This window comes from Halichoerus grypus, chromosome 9, assembly GCF_964656455.1.
Source record: "Halichoerus grypus chromosome 9, mHalGry1.hap1.1, whole genome shotgun sequence".
In the NCBI taxonomy this organism is placed as follows: Eukaryota; Metazoa; Chordata; class Mammalia; order Carnivora; family Phocidae; genus Halichoerus; species Halichoerus grypus.
The window spans coordinates 74,808,479-74,826,141 of record NC_135720.1 but is presented as its reverse complement, the minus strand read 5'-3'; the positions used below and the strand labels follow the sequence as shown (position 1 = coordinate 74,826,141).

The 17,663-nt window shown below is 33.4% G+C and overlaps 1 protein-coding gene across 3 annotated transcripts in view; it reads right to left on the bottom strand.

The window, feature by feature from the left end:
* Nucleotides 1-17,663, bottom strand: part of IBTK (inhibitor of Bruton tyrosine kinase) — a 100,713-nt gene that overhangs the window by 48,034 nt on the left and 35,016 nt on the right. For 2 of the 3 annotated variants that reach the window (XM_078055045.1, XM_078055047.1), the window contains exons 7-16: nucleotides 16,903-17,020; nucleotides 16,637-16,817; nucleotides 16,086-16,209; nucleotides 14,119-14,296; nucleotides 11,235-11,412; nucleotides 9,447-10,046; nucleotides 8,213-8,299; nucleotides 7,310-7,392; nucleotides 7,187-7,224; nucleotides 6,649-6,745 (exon numbers count right to left, since the gene is read on the bottom strand). In XM_078055045.1, coding sequence (XP_077911171.1) covers nucleotides 6,649-6,745; nucleotides 7,187-7,224; nucleotides 7,310-7,392; nucleotides 8,213-8,299; nucleotides 9,447-10,046; nucleotides 11,235-11,412; nucleotides 14,119-14,296; nucleotides 16,086-16,209; nucleotides 16,637-16,817; nucleotides 16,903-17,020 — 1,684 coding nt within the window. The remainder of the gene's footprint in view (nucleotides 1-6,648; nucleotides 6,746-7,186; nucleotides 7,225-7,309; nucleotides 7,393-8,212; nucleotides 8,300-9,446; nucleotides 10,047-11,234; nucleotides 11,413-14,118; nucleotides 14,297-16,085; nucleotides 16,210-16,636; nucleotides 16,818-16,902; nucleotides 17,021-17,663) is intronic. The other variant, XM_078055046.1, reaches the window with a different exon arrangement.

The following is a 17,663-nucleotide window of genomic DNA, read 5'->3' as shown; positions in this document are numbered from 1 at the left end:
GTGAGCAACGGGACACTGTAGCTTTTTCTATTTAAATCCTCCTCTTCCCAAAAAAAAAAAAAAAAAAGATAAATCCTCCTCTTCCCTCCTCCACAGTAGTCTTAAAAACCAATAACCCTGCCGTCACAGTGGAAACGAACAACTACAGCCATTGAAGGAGGCAGAAGAGTTATGAAGCAACATTATCAAAGAACTGTCATTATTTGACCTGCCTGGCAGTTCCCTGGAAATCCCACTAGCAGGGCTTGTCTTTATTTTGACCTGACTCAAAGCTTTACTGGTCTGAATAGCCTCTTCCCTCAGGGCATTTATTAAAAACAATCAATAGCAACTGTTTAACATTGAAGCTGACTAAGACAATAATAACAGATGGAGCAAACAAGCAGATCAAAACAGTTTTTTTAAAAAAAAAGGTAGGGGGCACCTGGATGGCTCAGTCGGTTAAGCATCTCGTTCAGCTCAGGTCATGATCTCAGGGTCCTGAGATCAAGCCCCATATCAGGCTCCCTGCTCAGTGGGGTGCCTGCTTTTCTCTCTCCCTCTGCCTGCCACTGCCCCTGCTTGTGCCCTCTCTCTCTCAAATAATCTCTTAAAAATAAATAAATAAAAATTTTAAAAAGGTAGGAAAAGAGATGTTATGACTGGATGTTTGTGTTCCCTGAAAATTCACATGTTGAAGCCCTAATTTCCAGTGTGGCTGTATTTGGAGATAGGGCCTCTCAGGAAGTAATTAAGGATAAATGAAGTTATATAAGGGTAGAGCCCTGGTCCAATACGATTAGGGTCCTTCTAAGAAAAGAGGTATCAAAAAGGTATCTATTTCCCTCTCTCCTCCCCCCTCCCTAAACACACACACACACATGCACACACGCATAGAGGAAAGGTCATGTGAGGACATAACAAGAAGGCATCCATGTATAAGCCAAGAAGAAAGTCCTCATCAGAAACCAACCTTGTCAAACCCTAATCTGAGACTTCTAACCTCCAGAACTATGAAAAAATGAATTTCTGTTCTTTAAGCCACCTAATCTACAGTATTTTGTTATGGCAGTTCCAGCTGACTAATATGGATGTCCATAGGGGGTTTTGAAAAGTTCCAACACACTGTTGTGAATCTAGAAGGCCACACGCATATAGACAACTATATACATGCCAAGGAAAAACTTAAGGTCCTAAATTTTTACCTTTGGCTGGACATGAGGCTCTACTAAAGCAGACAGTAAGAGCTAAAGCAGAGTCATAAATTGCCTGCTTGAGAAATGAAGGCATGCCCCAACATACACAAAGAACTCTATGGCAAAGGCTGGGAATCTATTGGTTTTAGGCATTTAAGGAAATTTCTAATTATTAGCTGACCACTAAGCTAACCCAGCAGAAACTTTAGTGGTCACACAAGACAAAGAATAGAGATTTTACAGAATTAATTAGTTCAGAAAAGTCAATAAACAAATAGCCCAAACAATAAACCCTGGGGAGGGAGGAGAATCTGATTTCAAGAGTTACCACATTATATTATTTAAAATATATGAAAAATTATGAAAGATGAAAAAAACATGTAAGTATGGCCCATATGTAGGAAAAAAGCAACTAAGAGAAACTGTCCCTGAGGAAGCCAAGATGTTGAACTATTAGAGTTTAAATCAGCTATTTTAAATATGTCCAAAGAATTAAAGGAAATCATGTCTTAAATTTAAAAGAAAGTATGAGGATAATGTCTCTTGAAATCAAGAACATCAATGAAGACACAGAAATTATAAGTCAATTGAAACTATCCAATCTGAAGAACAGAAAGAAAAAACAATGAATACAAATTAACAGGGCATAAGAGACCTATGGATCACCATCTAGCATATCAAGATACATATGGGAGTTGCAGGAGAAAAGAAAAAAAGGGCATAAAGAACATTTTAAGAAATAATGGCAGAGTGGGGAGAAGTAAAATGTAGAGGTTTTGCATGCAATGGAAATTAAGTTGTGATTAGTTTAAAATAAACTGTTATATGCACACTGTTACATATGTTATATGTAAGCCTCATGGTAACCACAAAGGAAAAACCTACAGTAAATACACAAAAGATACAGAGAAAGGAATCAAAGCATATCACTACCAAAACATCATTCAATCACAAAGGAAGACAATAAGAGAGAAAGAAGGCACTATAAAAGTCAGAAAACAACGGACAAAATGGCATTAAGTCCTTACCTATCAATAATTAAATGGATCAAATTCTCTAATCAGAAGACAAAGTGGCTGAATGGATAAAGAAACAAGATTCAATTACATACTGCCTACAAGAGACTCATTTTACCTTTAAGAAAACACATAGGCTGAAAGTGAAAGGACGGAGAAAAATATTCCATGCAAATGGTAACTGAAGGAGAGGTGGAGTGGCTACACTTCTATCAGACAAAATAGGCTTCAGTAAGAAATAGAAGAGACAAAGAGGTCATTATAATAAAGGGGTCAATACATCAATAGGACATAACAGTTGTACATATACATACAACAAGCATACAACATTGAAGCACCTAAATACATAAAATATATAAACTGAAGGCAGAAATAGTCATCAGTACAGTAATAAGAGAACTTGAATATGGATATTCATGTTCAAATATGGACAGACCATGGAGACAGAAAATCAACCAGGAAACATCAGACTTGACCAACACTACAAACCAAATGAACCTAACATATATACAGAACATTCCATTCACAACAGCAAAATATATATTCTTCTCAGCGCACATAAAACATTCCTCAGGATAGATCATATATGAGGCCACAAAACAAGCCTTAACAACTTAAAAAGACTGAATGATACCAAGTATCTTCTCCAACTACAGTGGCATAAAACTAGAATAACAGGACAAAAATAGGAGAAAGTGTAAATATGTGGAAATTAATACAGTAAGTCAAAGAAGAAATCAAAGAGAAAGCAAAAAATACCTTGAGACAAATGAAAATGGAAATACAATATACCAAAACCTATGGGATACAGCAAAAGAACTTCTAACAAGAAGTAAATACTGAGGGCGCCTGGGTGGCTCAGTTGGTTAAGCGACTGCCTTCGGCTCAGGTCATGATCCTGGAGTCCCTGGATCGAGTCCCACATTGGGCTCCCTGCTCGGCGGGGAGTCTGCTTCTCCCTCTGACCCTCCCCCCTCTCATGTGCTCTCTCTCTCATTCTCTCTGTCTCAAATAAATAAATAAAATATTAAAAAAAAAAAAAAAGAAGTAAATACTGATAAATGCCTTAACAAAAAAGAAAGACCTTGAAAGAACAACTGAGGGTTTTTACACAACAAGGAACTACAAAAAGAAGAAACAAAGCCCCAAGTCAGCAGAAGGAAGAAAATAATAAAGATTGAGCAGAGGGGGGAGGCTGGGTGGCTCAGTCGGTTAAGCATCTGACTTCGGCTCAGGTCATGATCCAAGGTCCTGGGACTGAAGCCCGCATTGGGCTCTGCACTCAGCAGGGAGTCTGCTTGTCCCTCTCTCTCTGCCCCTACCCCCACTCATGCTCTCTTTCTCTCTCAAATAAATAAAATCTTTAAAAAAAAAAAAAAAGACTGAGCAGAAACATATGACCTAGAGACACTAGAAAAAGCAAAAAAGGTCAACAAAACTAAGAGTTGGTTGTTTGAAAAGATAAAATTAACAAACCCCTAAGTAGAATAAGAAAAAAGATCCCCCCAAAATAAAATTCTAAATGAAAGAGGAGACATTACAAGTGATATCAGAGAAATGCAAATTATAAGAGACTACTATCAATAACTGTAAGCTGACAAATTGGATAAACTAAAAGAAAGAGATGAATTCCTAAAAACATGATCTACCAAGACTAAATCATGAGGAAACAGAAAGTCTAAATAGGCCAATAAGAGTAAGGAGACTGAATCCATAATCAAAAATCTCCCAAAAAAGAAAAGCCCTAGACCAGATGGCTTCATGGATGAATTCTACCAAACATTTAAAGAAGAATTAACATCAATCCTCCTCAAACTTGTCCAAAAAAAACTGAAGAAGAGGGAACACGTCCAAACTTATTTTATGAGGCCATGATTATCCTGATATCAAAAGGTGTCAAGGACACTACCAGAAAAGAAAATTACAGTACAATAGCCCTGATGAACATACCTGCAAAAATCCTTAATAAAATACTAATAAACTAAATTCAATAGCATGTTAAGAAGATCATACACCATGATCAAGTGGGATTTATGCCTGGATGCAAGGTCAATACATGCAAATCAACGAATGTAATACTATCTTAACAATAAAGAACAAAAACCGTATGATTATTTCGGTACATGCAGAAAATGCGTAAGACAAAATTCAACATCCATTCATGATAAAAACTTTCAACAAATTAGGTAGAGAAGGAATGTACCTCAACATAATAAAGGCCATCTATGACAAGTCCAAAACTAACACCATATTCAACAGTAAAAACCTGAAAGCTATTTGTCTAAGATCAGAAACAAGACAAGGATGCCCACTCATGCCACTCCTATTCAACATAGTACTGGAAGTCCTAGCAAGAGTAATGAGGCAAAAAAAAAAAAAAAAGAAAGAAAGAAAAGACATCCAAATAGAAAAGAAAGAAGTAAAAGTCTCTGCAGATGACAAGATCTTATTCTAGAAAACCCTAAATGCACCATCAAAAATCTATTAGAAGTAATATACAAATTCAGTAAAGTTGCAGGATACAAAATCAACACAAAAATCAGTTGCTTTTCTAGGCACAAGCAATGAACTATCCAAAAAAGTAATTAAGAAAACAATCTCTTTCACAATTATATCAAAAAGAATAAAACACTCAGGAATAAATTTAACCAAGGAGATAAAAGATCTGTACTCTAAAAACTATAAAACACTGATGAAAGAAATTGAAGACAAAAATAAATGGAAAGATATCTCATGTTCATGGACTAAAGGAATACTGTTAAAATGTCCACTCTACCCAAAACAATCTACAGATTCAATAAAATCCCATCTAAATTCCAATGGCATTTTACACAGAAATAGAAAGAGTAATCCTAATATTTATATGGAACCAAAAAAACCCTAAATAGCCACAGTAATCTTGAGAAAGAAGAACAAGGCTATAAACATCACACTTCCTGACTTCAAATTATGTTACAAAGCTACAGTAATCAAATATTAACATATTGCCATTAAAAGCAGACATATATACCAATGGAACTGAATAGAAAGCCCAGACATGAACCCTCATTTTACAGTCAATTAATCTTCAACAAGGGTATAAAGAATACAAAATAGGGAAAGGATGGCCTCTTCAATAAAGAGTGTTAGGAAAACTGAACATCCGCATGCAAGAAAATGAAACCGGATCTACACTATATACTAAAATCAACTCAAAATGGGTTAAAGATGTAAACAAAAGACCTGAAACTGTACAACTCCTAGAAGAAAACAGGGTAAAGATTCTAGTCTTGCCAATGATTTTTTGAATGACATCAAAACCACATGCAACAAAAAGCAAAATAAGCAAGTGGAATTACATGAAACTACAAAGTTTCTGCAAAGCAAAGGGAAACAACAAAACGAAAAGGCAAACTTTGGAATGGGAGAAAATATTTACAAACCACATTAGATAAGGGATTAATATCCAAAATATATAAGGAATTCCTACAACTCAATAGCAAAGAAAACAGATAACTCAACTAAAAAATGGGCAAAAGAGCTAAATAGATATTTCTCCAGAAAAGACATACAAATGGCCAACAGGTACATGAAAAGGTGCTCAATGTCATTAATTACCAGGAAAATGCAAATCAATACCACAATGAGATGTCACCTTACACCTGTAAGAATGGCTATTATTAATAAAACAAAAGGTAAGTGTTAGCAAGGATGTGCAGAAAAGGGAACATTTGTGTGCACTGTTGGTGGGAGTGTAAAATGCTATAGCCACTATGGAAAACAGTATGGAGGTTCCTCCAAAAATTAAAATAGAACTACCATATGATATAGCAATCCCACTTCTGGATATTTAGCCAAAGAAATTGAAATCAGGATCTTGAAGACATATCTGTACTCCCATGTTCACTGAAGCATAATTAACAACAGTGAGGATATAGAACAGCCTAAATGTCCACTGACGGATGAATGGATAAAAAGAATGTGGTATACACATACAATTAAACACAGTAGCCCACCAGGCCTGACTGAAGACACTTTGTAACTAAAACATTGGTGTATTACTTGAAAAAGTATATAAATGCAATCTCTCCATAAATTTTGATCCAATTCTTAGTCTGTTTCTTTTACTTCAGAGATATTATCACAAGGGGGAAAACAAACAAGAAAAAGACTTTTGTAAAGTATTTGTCAAAACTATTCCCTATTGTCAGTTCCTCATCTCAATCATAGAAATAGCTGGGTATGAAACTGTTAAATCTAATCTCAACCATGACATATAACCCTTACAGAGTTCATTTTCACATAGGTATTGAAGATATTTTTTCCACTCCTTTAATATTAGTAAACATCCCTATTGCTGATTCTAAATTAAGCCTCTGTTGATGGCTTATTTCAATTAGAGTAGATATTATGATTCATGTTGATTTTGCCATTACTCAATTATATCTTAAATATCTAAAACGTCCTCTTATTAATACCTTTTATCACCACAGCTTCATCAGTATAGAGGTAGTCCAAAATAACTTTCAGTATGTCAGAATGTATTGGCATTTCCAGAGCTGTACAAGTGGAAGCCTAAATAAAATAAAGTAAAATAATTAATTTTAAACTACAAAAAACTACTGCATTCTGACTGGAACAGAAAACTCTGAATAGGAATCACATCAAATGCAAAAGAACATAACATTTATTAAACACAAATCTAAAATGACAGACATTTAATTTTAAAATGCCTTGTAACATGGAGAATCAAGAAAAATTGAAACAAAAACCAATCACATTGGTATCCCAAACACATATCCCAATAATAAAGGGGAAATTCTGACTTAAGAAGCTTTTCTGTAACAATTTTCTAAATGTTGCTATTTTCCAGAAGGCTAGAGCATAAATAAAGTTTAAAACAAAAGTAAAACTGAGTTAAAATATCAGGTTCCCATTCTGATTTCTTTAGTATGTAATTTCCCAAAAATAAAAAAAGCGTGATTACCAGCCATGTGGCTTCAACTTAAATCTTACCTCAATCCATGAGCTACTCAGCATACTATGAAAATATTCTGGAAGAAGAAAAAGTACAAGTCATTGGAGCAGTGAAACAATACTAAAACAAATAAATCAGCAACTAATAAAAAGTATACCTACCAAGTCTAGCACAAAGAACACACTTATGACAAGGAAATTCCTTTCCGTCCACTGATTTCATGGTCACATCACATAGAAATGAACTGAAAAAAAAAAATTTTTTTTTAATTGAAGTGAGAGTGATTTCTTTACATATTTAGCAAATAGAAAACTTATTACAGGATTTGGCTTAAGTTGATTTTCTCTTAAAGATAGCAGAGAACAAACAACTTGAGAGTATACATACAAATAAAATACTTCATCTCCTTCCACTTGAGGATAGTAAGGGCCTTACAATAAAGATAATATTTAAAAGGAACTGAATACAGATAAATATTCAAAAGAAGTCTTTCTTCTAATTTTCCTTTTGCATTACAGACCAGGTGTTAATAATATAATAGTAAGTGACATCATAGTCAAAGGTCTTTAATTTACTTCTTTTTACAACCTATTCTTTGCTAAAGCACAAGTCTAGATATCTCCAGTTTCTCTTTCTCCAAAACTTTTCCCCTACCTAAAAACAAAAATTTTTAATAATAAATATATTTAGAATAGTATATTACTGAAAAAGCTTATATTAAAGGAAATCATCATAATGATGAAGAGGCATAACTAGTTTGGTTTTGGGTTAACATCATTTCCTACATATTGAAAAATAGAAAATTTGGGCAAGGAAAAATAAAACTTAAAAATTTTTCATTAGAAAATAATTTAAAAACGAACTGTTTCAATGTCTTATTGAGCAGTTAATATTTCATCCATTTACCTCAACATCTCTCCAACATTTCTAGAAATGAAGACTAGTAAAGATAAAAGGGTATCAATTCATATATTTTGCTTCATATGTCAGTAAGAAGAGCTCTATTTTCACACTTAGGTCTCAAAATCTAGAGATGAGAAGTTTATCTTCATTTCCTAACTTACCATTTTTTCTGATTTAGCTTTGATTTAGTACCAGGTTTCTTCTCAATAACATTAATTTTTCCATTTTCAAATTTGACTCCATCTAACCTATGAAGAATAGATAAAAATTAGCAGTTGATGGACCAAAACAAACAACAGAAATCCAACAAATTACCTTACATCTGAACATAATTATATAATTTATATCACCTAGAAAAGTATCTCAACAAACTCTACTCTGTGTTAAAGGAGTACCATATATTCTCCTTCAATTTTACTTCAAAGTACAGTTGATCCTTGAACAGTGCAGGAGTTAGAGTCACCACTACGCCCCGGCCACCCCCCCAGAGTTGAAATCTGCATATAATTTTGACTCCCCCAAAACTTAACTAATACCCCACTGTTGACTGGAAGCCTTACCAATAACATAAATAGTAGATCTGTATGCTTACACTTTGTATGTTATATGCATTATATATTGTGTTTTTACAATAAAAGAAGCTAAAGAAAATGTTATTAAAATCATAAAGAAGAGAAAATACTTTTACAGTACTGTACTGAATTTATCACAAAACAATCTTAATACAAGTGAATCTGCACAGTTCAAATCCATGTTTTTCAAGGGTCAACTGCACATTAAATATAATTACTGACAAAAAACATATCAAAGCCATAGCACAAAGCCCCTCAGTGTTTTTAATAGGAAACCTGATACATGCTCCTCCTCTGCTCCTACCCCACATATTAGGTTATACCGCCACAAGCAACATACATACCTTAAAAAAAGAGAGAATTCCAAAGAATCTGGTTTATATGACAAATCTGTCTTAGGCACTTTACACATGCTATATGACAGAACTACACCAACAATTTGAGATCATATTATCCCTCCCTTTTATATACTGAGAAACTGAAGCACAAAGAAACTTAAGAAATCTGCCCCAGCTAGTCATAGTAGAGCTAAGAGGCATATACAGGTCTAACTTCAAAGACAGTACTCTTTCCAGTATACCACACTGCCTACCACTCCAGATCCCTGTTACACAAACACCATGGAGAGTTCAAACCCACTAACAGCCTCCACAGTTTTAATCCAGGGAGTCCTACAGAGATAGTTTTAGCAGAAATTGGAGAAAAAACATATCCAAAAAGGAAGGAGTTGAGGGAGGGGAGAAGAGGATTAGCAAAGAAAAAGAGAAAAATTTTTAAAAGGACATAATGAGGTTCAAGAATAGATATTAAGGAGGAGCCATACCTACTACTCAAATTACTGAAACCAAATTTCTTTGCAACATTTTGCAACATTCTTACAGGATCATCTTCCCCAATACTTTTCCCTTTATTGGAAGATTTTGGTTTGCTTTTCTGCTTTTCATTAACTGTTTGAGCTTGATTACTTCTGTAAACTTCAAATGCTGACTTCTGATTATCTTCATGGCAATTCATTTTATTTGAATGACAATTCATAGTACCCTGATATTCTTCTGGCTTTTTGTTAAAGTTTATTCTTGGTGTGAAGCCATGAATTAAAAAATCACAAGTATCTGTGTATATAAATTGTAAAAGGTACTCAAACAAGTCAGGATGAACCTTCTCTACCACAAAGAGATGGCATCCTGCAGAATCTTCATCTTTCCGGTAAACATCTGTAAAGTCTAAAGAGGTCCCATCTGAAAGAAACAATTTCTGAAAAAAGTCAGAATGCACTGCCAAAATATATTTATGTGCAGGGAAAATTCTATTGCCAACTTGAAATGTCACATCATGTATATTGTCCGTTTCATCTGTTTCCCTTAAGAGTTTGCCAAACTCTTCAAAAAAGGATGATGACGATACAGCTGGAATTTCATAAAGGCTAGAAATGAAACAAAAATCATTTTTACTTTCATGAAAAAAAAAGCATCCCTAGTCAATTCTCCTTTTAAAGTACAATTTCTTTTTTAGTTATTAAACTTATTAGATTTTAAACCTGGCGTTTCGTAAAATATAAGAATATTGCAAAGTCTTAGATACGGTATCATACTTCAAAATGTTTTTATTCCTTTTTATATTTTTCTCCTAAACTAAAATGACAAGATGTAAGTTTTCCTTTGAAAGCAGTGTTTTTTATTTCTACAAGGAAACACTAGAATATAAATTCAAATGACCATTTCATAGAAATTTTTTAAATGACTATAACTAAACACAAATGACTATAAAACTAAAAACATCCAAAAAAAGAGTACAGTTCTCAACCTTTTTGTATCCTTTATCCTTTTACTTTAAGTGAAGAAAACCAAATATACAAAGAACTGAGCAAATACTTCAGGTCAAATACCAGAATAGGTTAGAAACTCAGGAAGTAAAGATAAAGATAAATACAAATACAGACATACAATCAGTCCATAACGCTGGTTCTTTCAGTACTCTTAGATGGTTATCACACCTTCCCAATCCACATTTCACCCTTCCAGGTATGGAAAACAATCCTCCTAGTTTGCCCTGGATTGAGAGCCTGCCCAGGAGATGAGAGTTTGGGTGCTAAATATGGGACAGACCTAGGCAAACCAGTATGGATGGTCAGCCTACTTCTGGGACTTCTTTCTAATAGGACCCTTGATATTTATCTTAACCTGTCATCTCTCTACTAATGTGACTTAGAGAAGATTAGCACTGAGATTCACACTACCCTACAGATCACTCTATACCACCTCTTCTTTTGTTAATTTCAAGTGTTAGAAGTTTTTGCAAACTATTTAATATTTATATTTCTCAGAATCTGAGAACCTAGAGTACATCATAAAGTACTAAGATATAAATTTTGTGCATATATATCTTCAATGTTTTCAATAAATATCAGGTTACAAACTAAGAGAAACACTTATTATTCCTACTATAACAAATTCCACCTTTGAGTTATCCAGGTAACATTATTTTATGTCTAAAGCCTCTACAAGTCTTGGCAAAAGCATTTCAATTAAATTTGCTCCAGAAGCTACTGAAAACAAAAGAAAGCCCAGTGATTATTCCTTCCAAAAATGAAATTTAATATATACAAGTGTACCTTGTTTTAGGATCTGACTGCAGGATTGCAAAGTTGCATCCACTTGGATCTGTGCTGACACTAACAGCTCTATGGGCAAAAGTAAGTTTCTCAAGTCGAATTCTTTCATATACACTATTTATATCAGAGACACAAGACACATCTGATGAGGAATTATGAAGATTTGATAAAATCTCTGCTAAAAAGAAAAATAAACAAACTTCCATTAATGGAGGCTTTACTGAAACTCTTAAAATGGTTTAGTAGTAAAGAAAATAGAAAAACAATTAAAACATGGAAATATCTTTCATATATAAGTCCTTTTGAAGAACTATATCCTCTCTCTCTTCAACATATTTTGCACCCTATGTACAGGTATTATACAGGAAATTTTGGTTAGTCAATTCTCAATTATCCATGATTTTATCCCTTTCAACAAACCATCTTCCACACTGCAACCAAAGTTCTTTCTAAAAAGCAAATCTAGTGTTATACTGGCTTCTAAAATTCCTCAGCTTGCATTAAAAATATGTAAACTTGGGCATTTTCATAATTTGCATGTTCATTTGTTTCCAAATATCTGAGTGACCACACTGTCCTACTGTGATACAGTGATCATCAGTCTGTCCCTAATGATACAGTAGTGAACAAGACAGGCATGTCCCTACCATCTCGGAGTACACAATCTAGCAGAGAAGACAGACATTTAAACAAATGATTATATCATTACAAGTTGGATTAAGGCTATGAAACAAAAGTATGAAATTTGCATGCAAAGAAATGATTCTGGCTGCAACAGGAAGAATGTTGAAAGTAATTAAAAATAAAGACAAAGAGATCATTTAGGAAACTTTAATAAGAGTCCAAAAAAAGAATAAATAATATACACTGAAGTTGTAGCAATAAAAGTGGAGAAAAGTGGAAAGATTTCAGAAATATCAAAGATAGAAGTGACAAAACTTGGTGACTGATCGGCTGTAGGGGTAGGGGGATGTGAGGTGTCAAAGGTAACCATTTACTTAGATAGAAAACATTAAAAAGCAAATGTGGGAACACGAGATCATGAATTCAGTTTTAGACCACTAAATATGACTAAGATACTATTCCAAGACTTCCAACATTTACAAGTCAAACCTGCATTTTGTTTACTCTCTAAAATTCACTGTATTTCAGTCTTATGGGGCTTCACTAATCTTCCCCCAAACACTCAGTTATTGCAATTTCTACACTCTCAAAAAACCTAACACATGCATATTAGTATTTGTAAACTGTAAATAGTTATGTATATGTCTATTGTCCCTACAAACTTACGAATGTCTGAAAACGGGCCTATCTTACATATGTGTTGTTATCAATAAAGCGTAGCCCTATATCTGACACCTAGTAAATCTACTTTAAATGTTTACACAACTTGCATAATCTAGAAGAAAAAAAAATACAACAAATCATTAATCACTTCACTGTGGCTTTATGATTTTGAAGAATATGTTTATAATTTTCTGAATAATTATAAATGTTCCTTATATATGTCTTAGCATACAATAACTGATTTATTCATTTAACAGATGACTTAATGAGGGACTACTATGTGTCAGGAAATATACTGAATGCTAAGGATACAGTGAAACAGTCAAGGTCCTTGCCATCTTAAGAGTCTGATAGGAGGCAAGCATTAGAAAAATTAATCACAAAGATAAATCCATAAAAACAAACAAAAATGACTTGCATCATGAAAATACAAAGGGAATATGAAAAGTGAAACAGGGTACTTCAATTTAGATTGAGGGATCTGTGAAAATATCTCTGATGAAGTATAAATAAAGCTGAGATGTGAAAAATTAGGAAAAGCCCTGGGACTACTAAACAAAATTGAAAACCTGAATGTCAATGTGACTGGAGAGTGGTAAATGAAAGGGAGTTCAGAGACACAGACAAGGGTCAGAGCAGGAGCTTTCAGGACAATGTTCAGGAAGTGAGGAAACCATTAAAGAGTTTTAAACACAGGAATATTAGAATCTGATCTTAAAAGATCATTCTGATAATCCGTTAAAAACAGATAAGAAGAAGTAAGAGTACAAATAAGGAAAACCTATTTTTTGCGGTAGTCCATGTGAGTAGTGCTAGGGTGGGACCAATGAACTATGAATAGGTAAATGAATTCTAGTTTTCCCAGAAGAAAAATCAACAGATAATAATTATGGATGAAAGAAAAAAGTTGGTAACCTAAGTTAAAAAACAATTCAAGTAATTCAAAAATTTATAAATTTATAATCAGATAAAATTAAGAATGAACTATATAATGAATAACTTCTATTTTCAATGGTGGCACCTTAATAAAGCTATCCTTTATATTCATCAAGTAATGAAATAAAACATCTCTATTCAGCAACCGCTTAATTCAACTACTTTTATTTTTTAAAATTCTCATTAATATAAAAACTTCATTCTTCCCGTAATTTCCCTTTAAGCCATGAAATGTACCTTTTAAAACTTTAATTTTAAATATACAAGTGGGGGGAAAAATATATATATATATATAATATAAGCCACTCAATTCTCAATTTAGGGAAGAAGAGAAAAAATAGAGCTTGGAAGATGGTTTAAAAGCATCTGGGAAGTTTTTCTTTAAACTTTATACTTCCCTGGCCCTAGAGCCAAGTAGTCATCTACTATTACTGATAGGAATGCACCATGACCTCAGGATATACTGAGACAGATAAATGTTTGAAAACCAGACTTAAGTGAATTGAAATCACTGTTTACCTGCACACACACAAACCAAAATCAAAATAGGAGACTTAAGGGTAAAAACCTGGTAACACTTGTCAAACCTAATGAGAAACACTTGTGAAGTTAAAGGTTAACTGAAAAGTACTTTATGCACTATTCACATATATGAACTCACCTTTCTTTTCAGAATTCTTTTTTTTTTCTTCAAACCATTTCCCTCTAAATCCTTCTCCATCTTGTGTGACAAATAAAATGTCTTTTCTATTTAAAGCAATGTCAGAAATGAAGACCTGGCGTGGATAGGCCCATCGACACTGCTTCACAGAACTGCTGACTGATCTCCAGCAAAATACCTAAAATAAGCCCAAATTACATTAGAATATATATTCCCATACATCATCTGAACAACCAAAAATGGAAATTGCGAGATAATATCTCTAAAACAAAAGCTCTGATTAATGTTTCCATGTTCATTCTTTCACAGAAAAAGATACTATAAAAATCAATTTATTTTTAAAGAACTGTATCTTTCATTAAAAGTACATCAAGCAAATATGAAGCATTAAAAATATTTCAAAGATATTCCTCTTAAGAAGTAATATTCAATATTACTTGTTTTTCTCAAATCTATCTGCTACAATGCTAACGGAAAACAAAAATATGAAAGCTAAAACTTAGATATCAGACTTGTAATACCATCTGTTTGCAAGAAGAATGAAAATCACCCTATTGAAAATCCAAACTTTAACTCTCAAGAAAAAAAAGGAGATGTATGAATAACCCAGTTATGTAACTAAAACAAAATCTTACAGACAGAAAAATCATAATAGAGTTCAATGGCTTCCAAGTGCTTCTGCAAACCTTAGAATTCCTGAGAAATGACTTAGAACCTGCTGCTCAGGGATGGAGGGAATAAAGAGAGGTATGGTGTTGAGTTTCCCAATCCAGTTTTATCCAGAACAGTAACTCTTGTCTGCTTCATATATTTGCATTCCAAGAAAGATTTCATTTGAAAAATTAACACTGATGATTTTTAAAAGTTCAATTCCCCTCATATTTAAGAAAACTAAAACACAAAATGGTATCTGCCAAGATCACTCAAAAGTTACATAAAAAAAAAAAAAACACTATACTGATTGATTCCTTCAGAGACTGGTTTTCATAGTAAGATTCTAATTTTCCAGAAAGTAACGATCCAGAGGTATACACTAGATCCATATTAATATAAATGAAACACATCCTAGAGTCAAATGTTTTTTATACTATTTTATGTAATCCCATGCCACTGCTTCCTTCCATTAGTACAAAATTAGAGTTCTAATTCTAATATGGTTCCCCATATTAAAATGATTGACTACAGATTTATACCTATTAAGTACCAGTAGGTGGAGCTTTATGATTAATTCTTCAATTTCCAAAATGTCAAATTTTATAGCACTTCATAAACCTCAGAAAACATTCTCGTTGTATGTTTCTATTTGACAAGCAAAAAGCAGAAGGCAAACTGTGTTTTTCTAGCTACAGTGTAAAACTCTTTGTGTTACTAATGTATATTTTTAATTTAACAATTTCATTAGAGAAATGTACTGATATATTTGCATAGGGAACAAAATTGAACTCTACTTAAATGGAAAGAGATTAGAGATTCTTCCTACAGTGATCTAGGAATGCAGCTATAGTCTCTAAAAATACACATTATGTCTACATTTGTTTAAAACTAAATCTGGGAAAAATTTTCTAATTATGCAACAAATTTTTAATATCGCCTGTTTAGCTTTTAATTTTTTTAAGAAGCAGTTATATAAAATATCTCCTATCTATGCAATTCAATATCTTCATCAGTACTCAGTATACATATCAAATAATATATCAAAATCCCTTATTTCCATTTTAAGCAGGGTAAATGAAATTTTAAGCTACAGTTTAACAAAGCTGTACTGTGCAACATTAGTTAAATGTCATCAAACTTTCTTTGAAATACCAGCTCCATACTAATTAGTACTGGATGTCAAAAATAAGTAGAGAAACAAAGTCAAGAGGAATCATTATCATAGTAATACATGTTCACATTATCAGGTCCCTTATAGCTATCAACTCACAACAAAATTACTTTAATACACTTCTGCATAAATATACACTCACCCTTCCAGCTCCATCCATTGCAAGAATGCAAATTTTCTGACCTCCATTTTCTTTCAAATTTTCAGGATCAACCTTGTATTCCATACGCCCCCCAGAAACAAGAACTTTTTTCAAATTTAGTTGTCTAGGTCAAAAAGAAAATTCTTCATTAATATGTTTTCTAAAATACACATGCTCAATTTTAAAGAAATTACTAATCAAACAATAATCTAGGGTGATATATGTGAAAGGTGAAGTAAGACGATTTGGCCTTTGATAACCTCAGTCCCTCCTTTCTGTAAGTTTCCCTTATATAATGGCCATTTCTTTTTATAGCAAGTCCTTCCCTCCCAAATGCCACTACCCATACATATACACACTTTCGACACCTAAAGCCCCACTTGAGAATGCACACGTTTACTCTACTCTTGACTTTCCCTTTCAGTTTTAAATTTTCTCCGTCCAGTTTTCTCCATCTGACACTCCAGAGCATAGCATAAAGCTGATACTCAGTTTTGCTGGAAGAACTGAATTATTATTAAGGTTGTATTTCTTTACAAAAATACACATACTTAGAAGCCATCTTCTTGCACTGATAATCCGCAAGTAAGTAAATATCTCCCCTTGTGGTAACACAGACTGTGGCCCCATCACTTGCAGCAACCAAAGACAAAGTGATATCCTTATGATGAAGGGCAGAGACTTGACGAGGAGCAGTTACATACTTTTCTCCATTGGGATCTGGCAAATAACCTAAAAAAATTACACAAATAAATCACAAAATATCCATCTTAAAAATTCAATTTATTTTTCAGATATTGTCATCAAGATTTCTTACCCAGTTGTCCACCATTTAGCCCCATAGTGTAAACAGCTTCTCTAGTCCACAGCACCGTATGAAACCTGCCTGCTGCTACTCCAATGATTGTCCTTCCTTTCAGATATTTTGCCTGCATCTATTCAAAAAGACAAGCAAGACAGCAGTTTATTATATTATTAAGAACTTATATAATTTTTAAAAGATCCAGTAGACCAGAGTAGCAAATATATCGCATACTAACTACCAGTAAGGGCAGAATTCACTAATAGATCTCAGCACTAACACTGAGAATCCAACTCTTCTCAGAACACAAGATACTTTGATGTAGCCACTTTAAATCAGCAGATTTAACATATAAAAAATTGACCTGATAGAAAAACCAAATCATCCAACCTGTCAACAAGCAATATGTAAAACCCGGCATTCTCATTCTATCAGAAAATACAGTACTTTTAAATTTGACATATTCAGGGTCTCTCAACAGTGGCACTATTGACATTTTCAGCCAGATGAGTCGTATTGATATAACATATCACACTGATTCTTGTAGTAATATTGAACCACCCTTGCACCCCAGGAATAGCCAAAGCAATCTCAAAAAAGAAAACCAAAACTGGAGTTATCATAATTCCAGATATCAAGTTATATTATAAAACAGTAATAATGAGAACAGTATGGTATTAGCACAAAAACAGATACATAGATCAATGGAACAGAACAGAAAATCCAGAAATAAACCCACAATTATATGGTTAATTAATCTTCAACAAAGGAGGAAT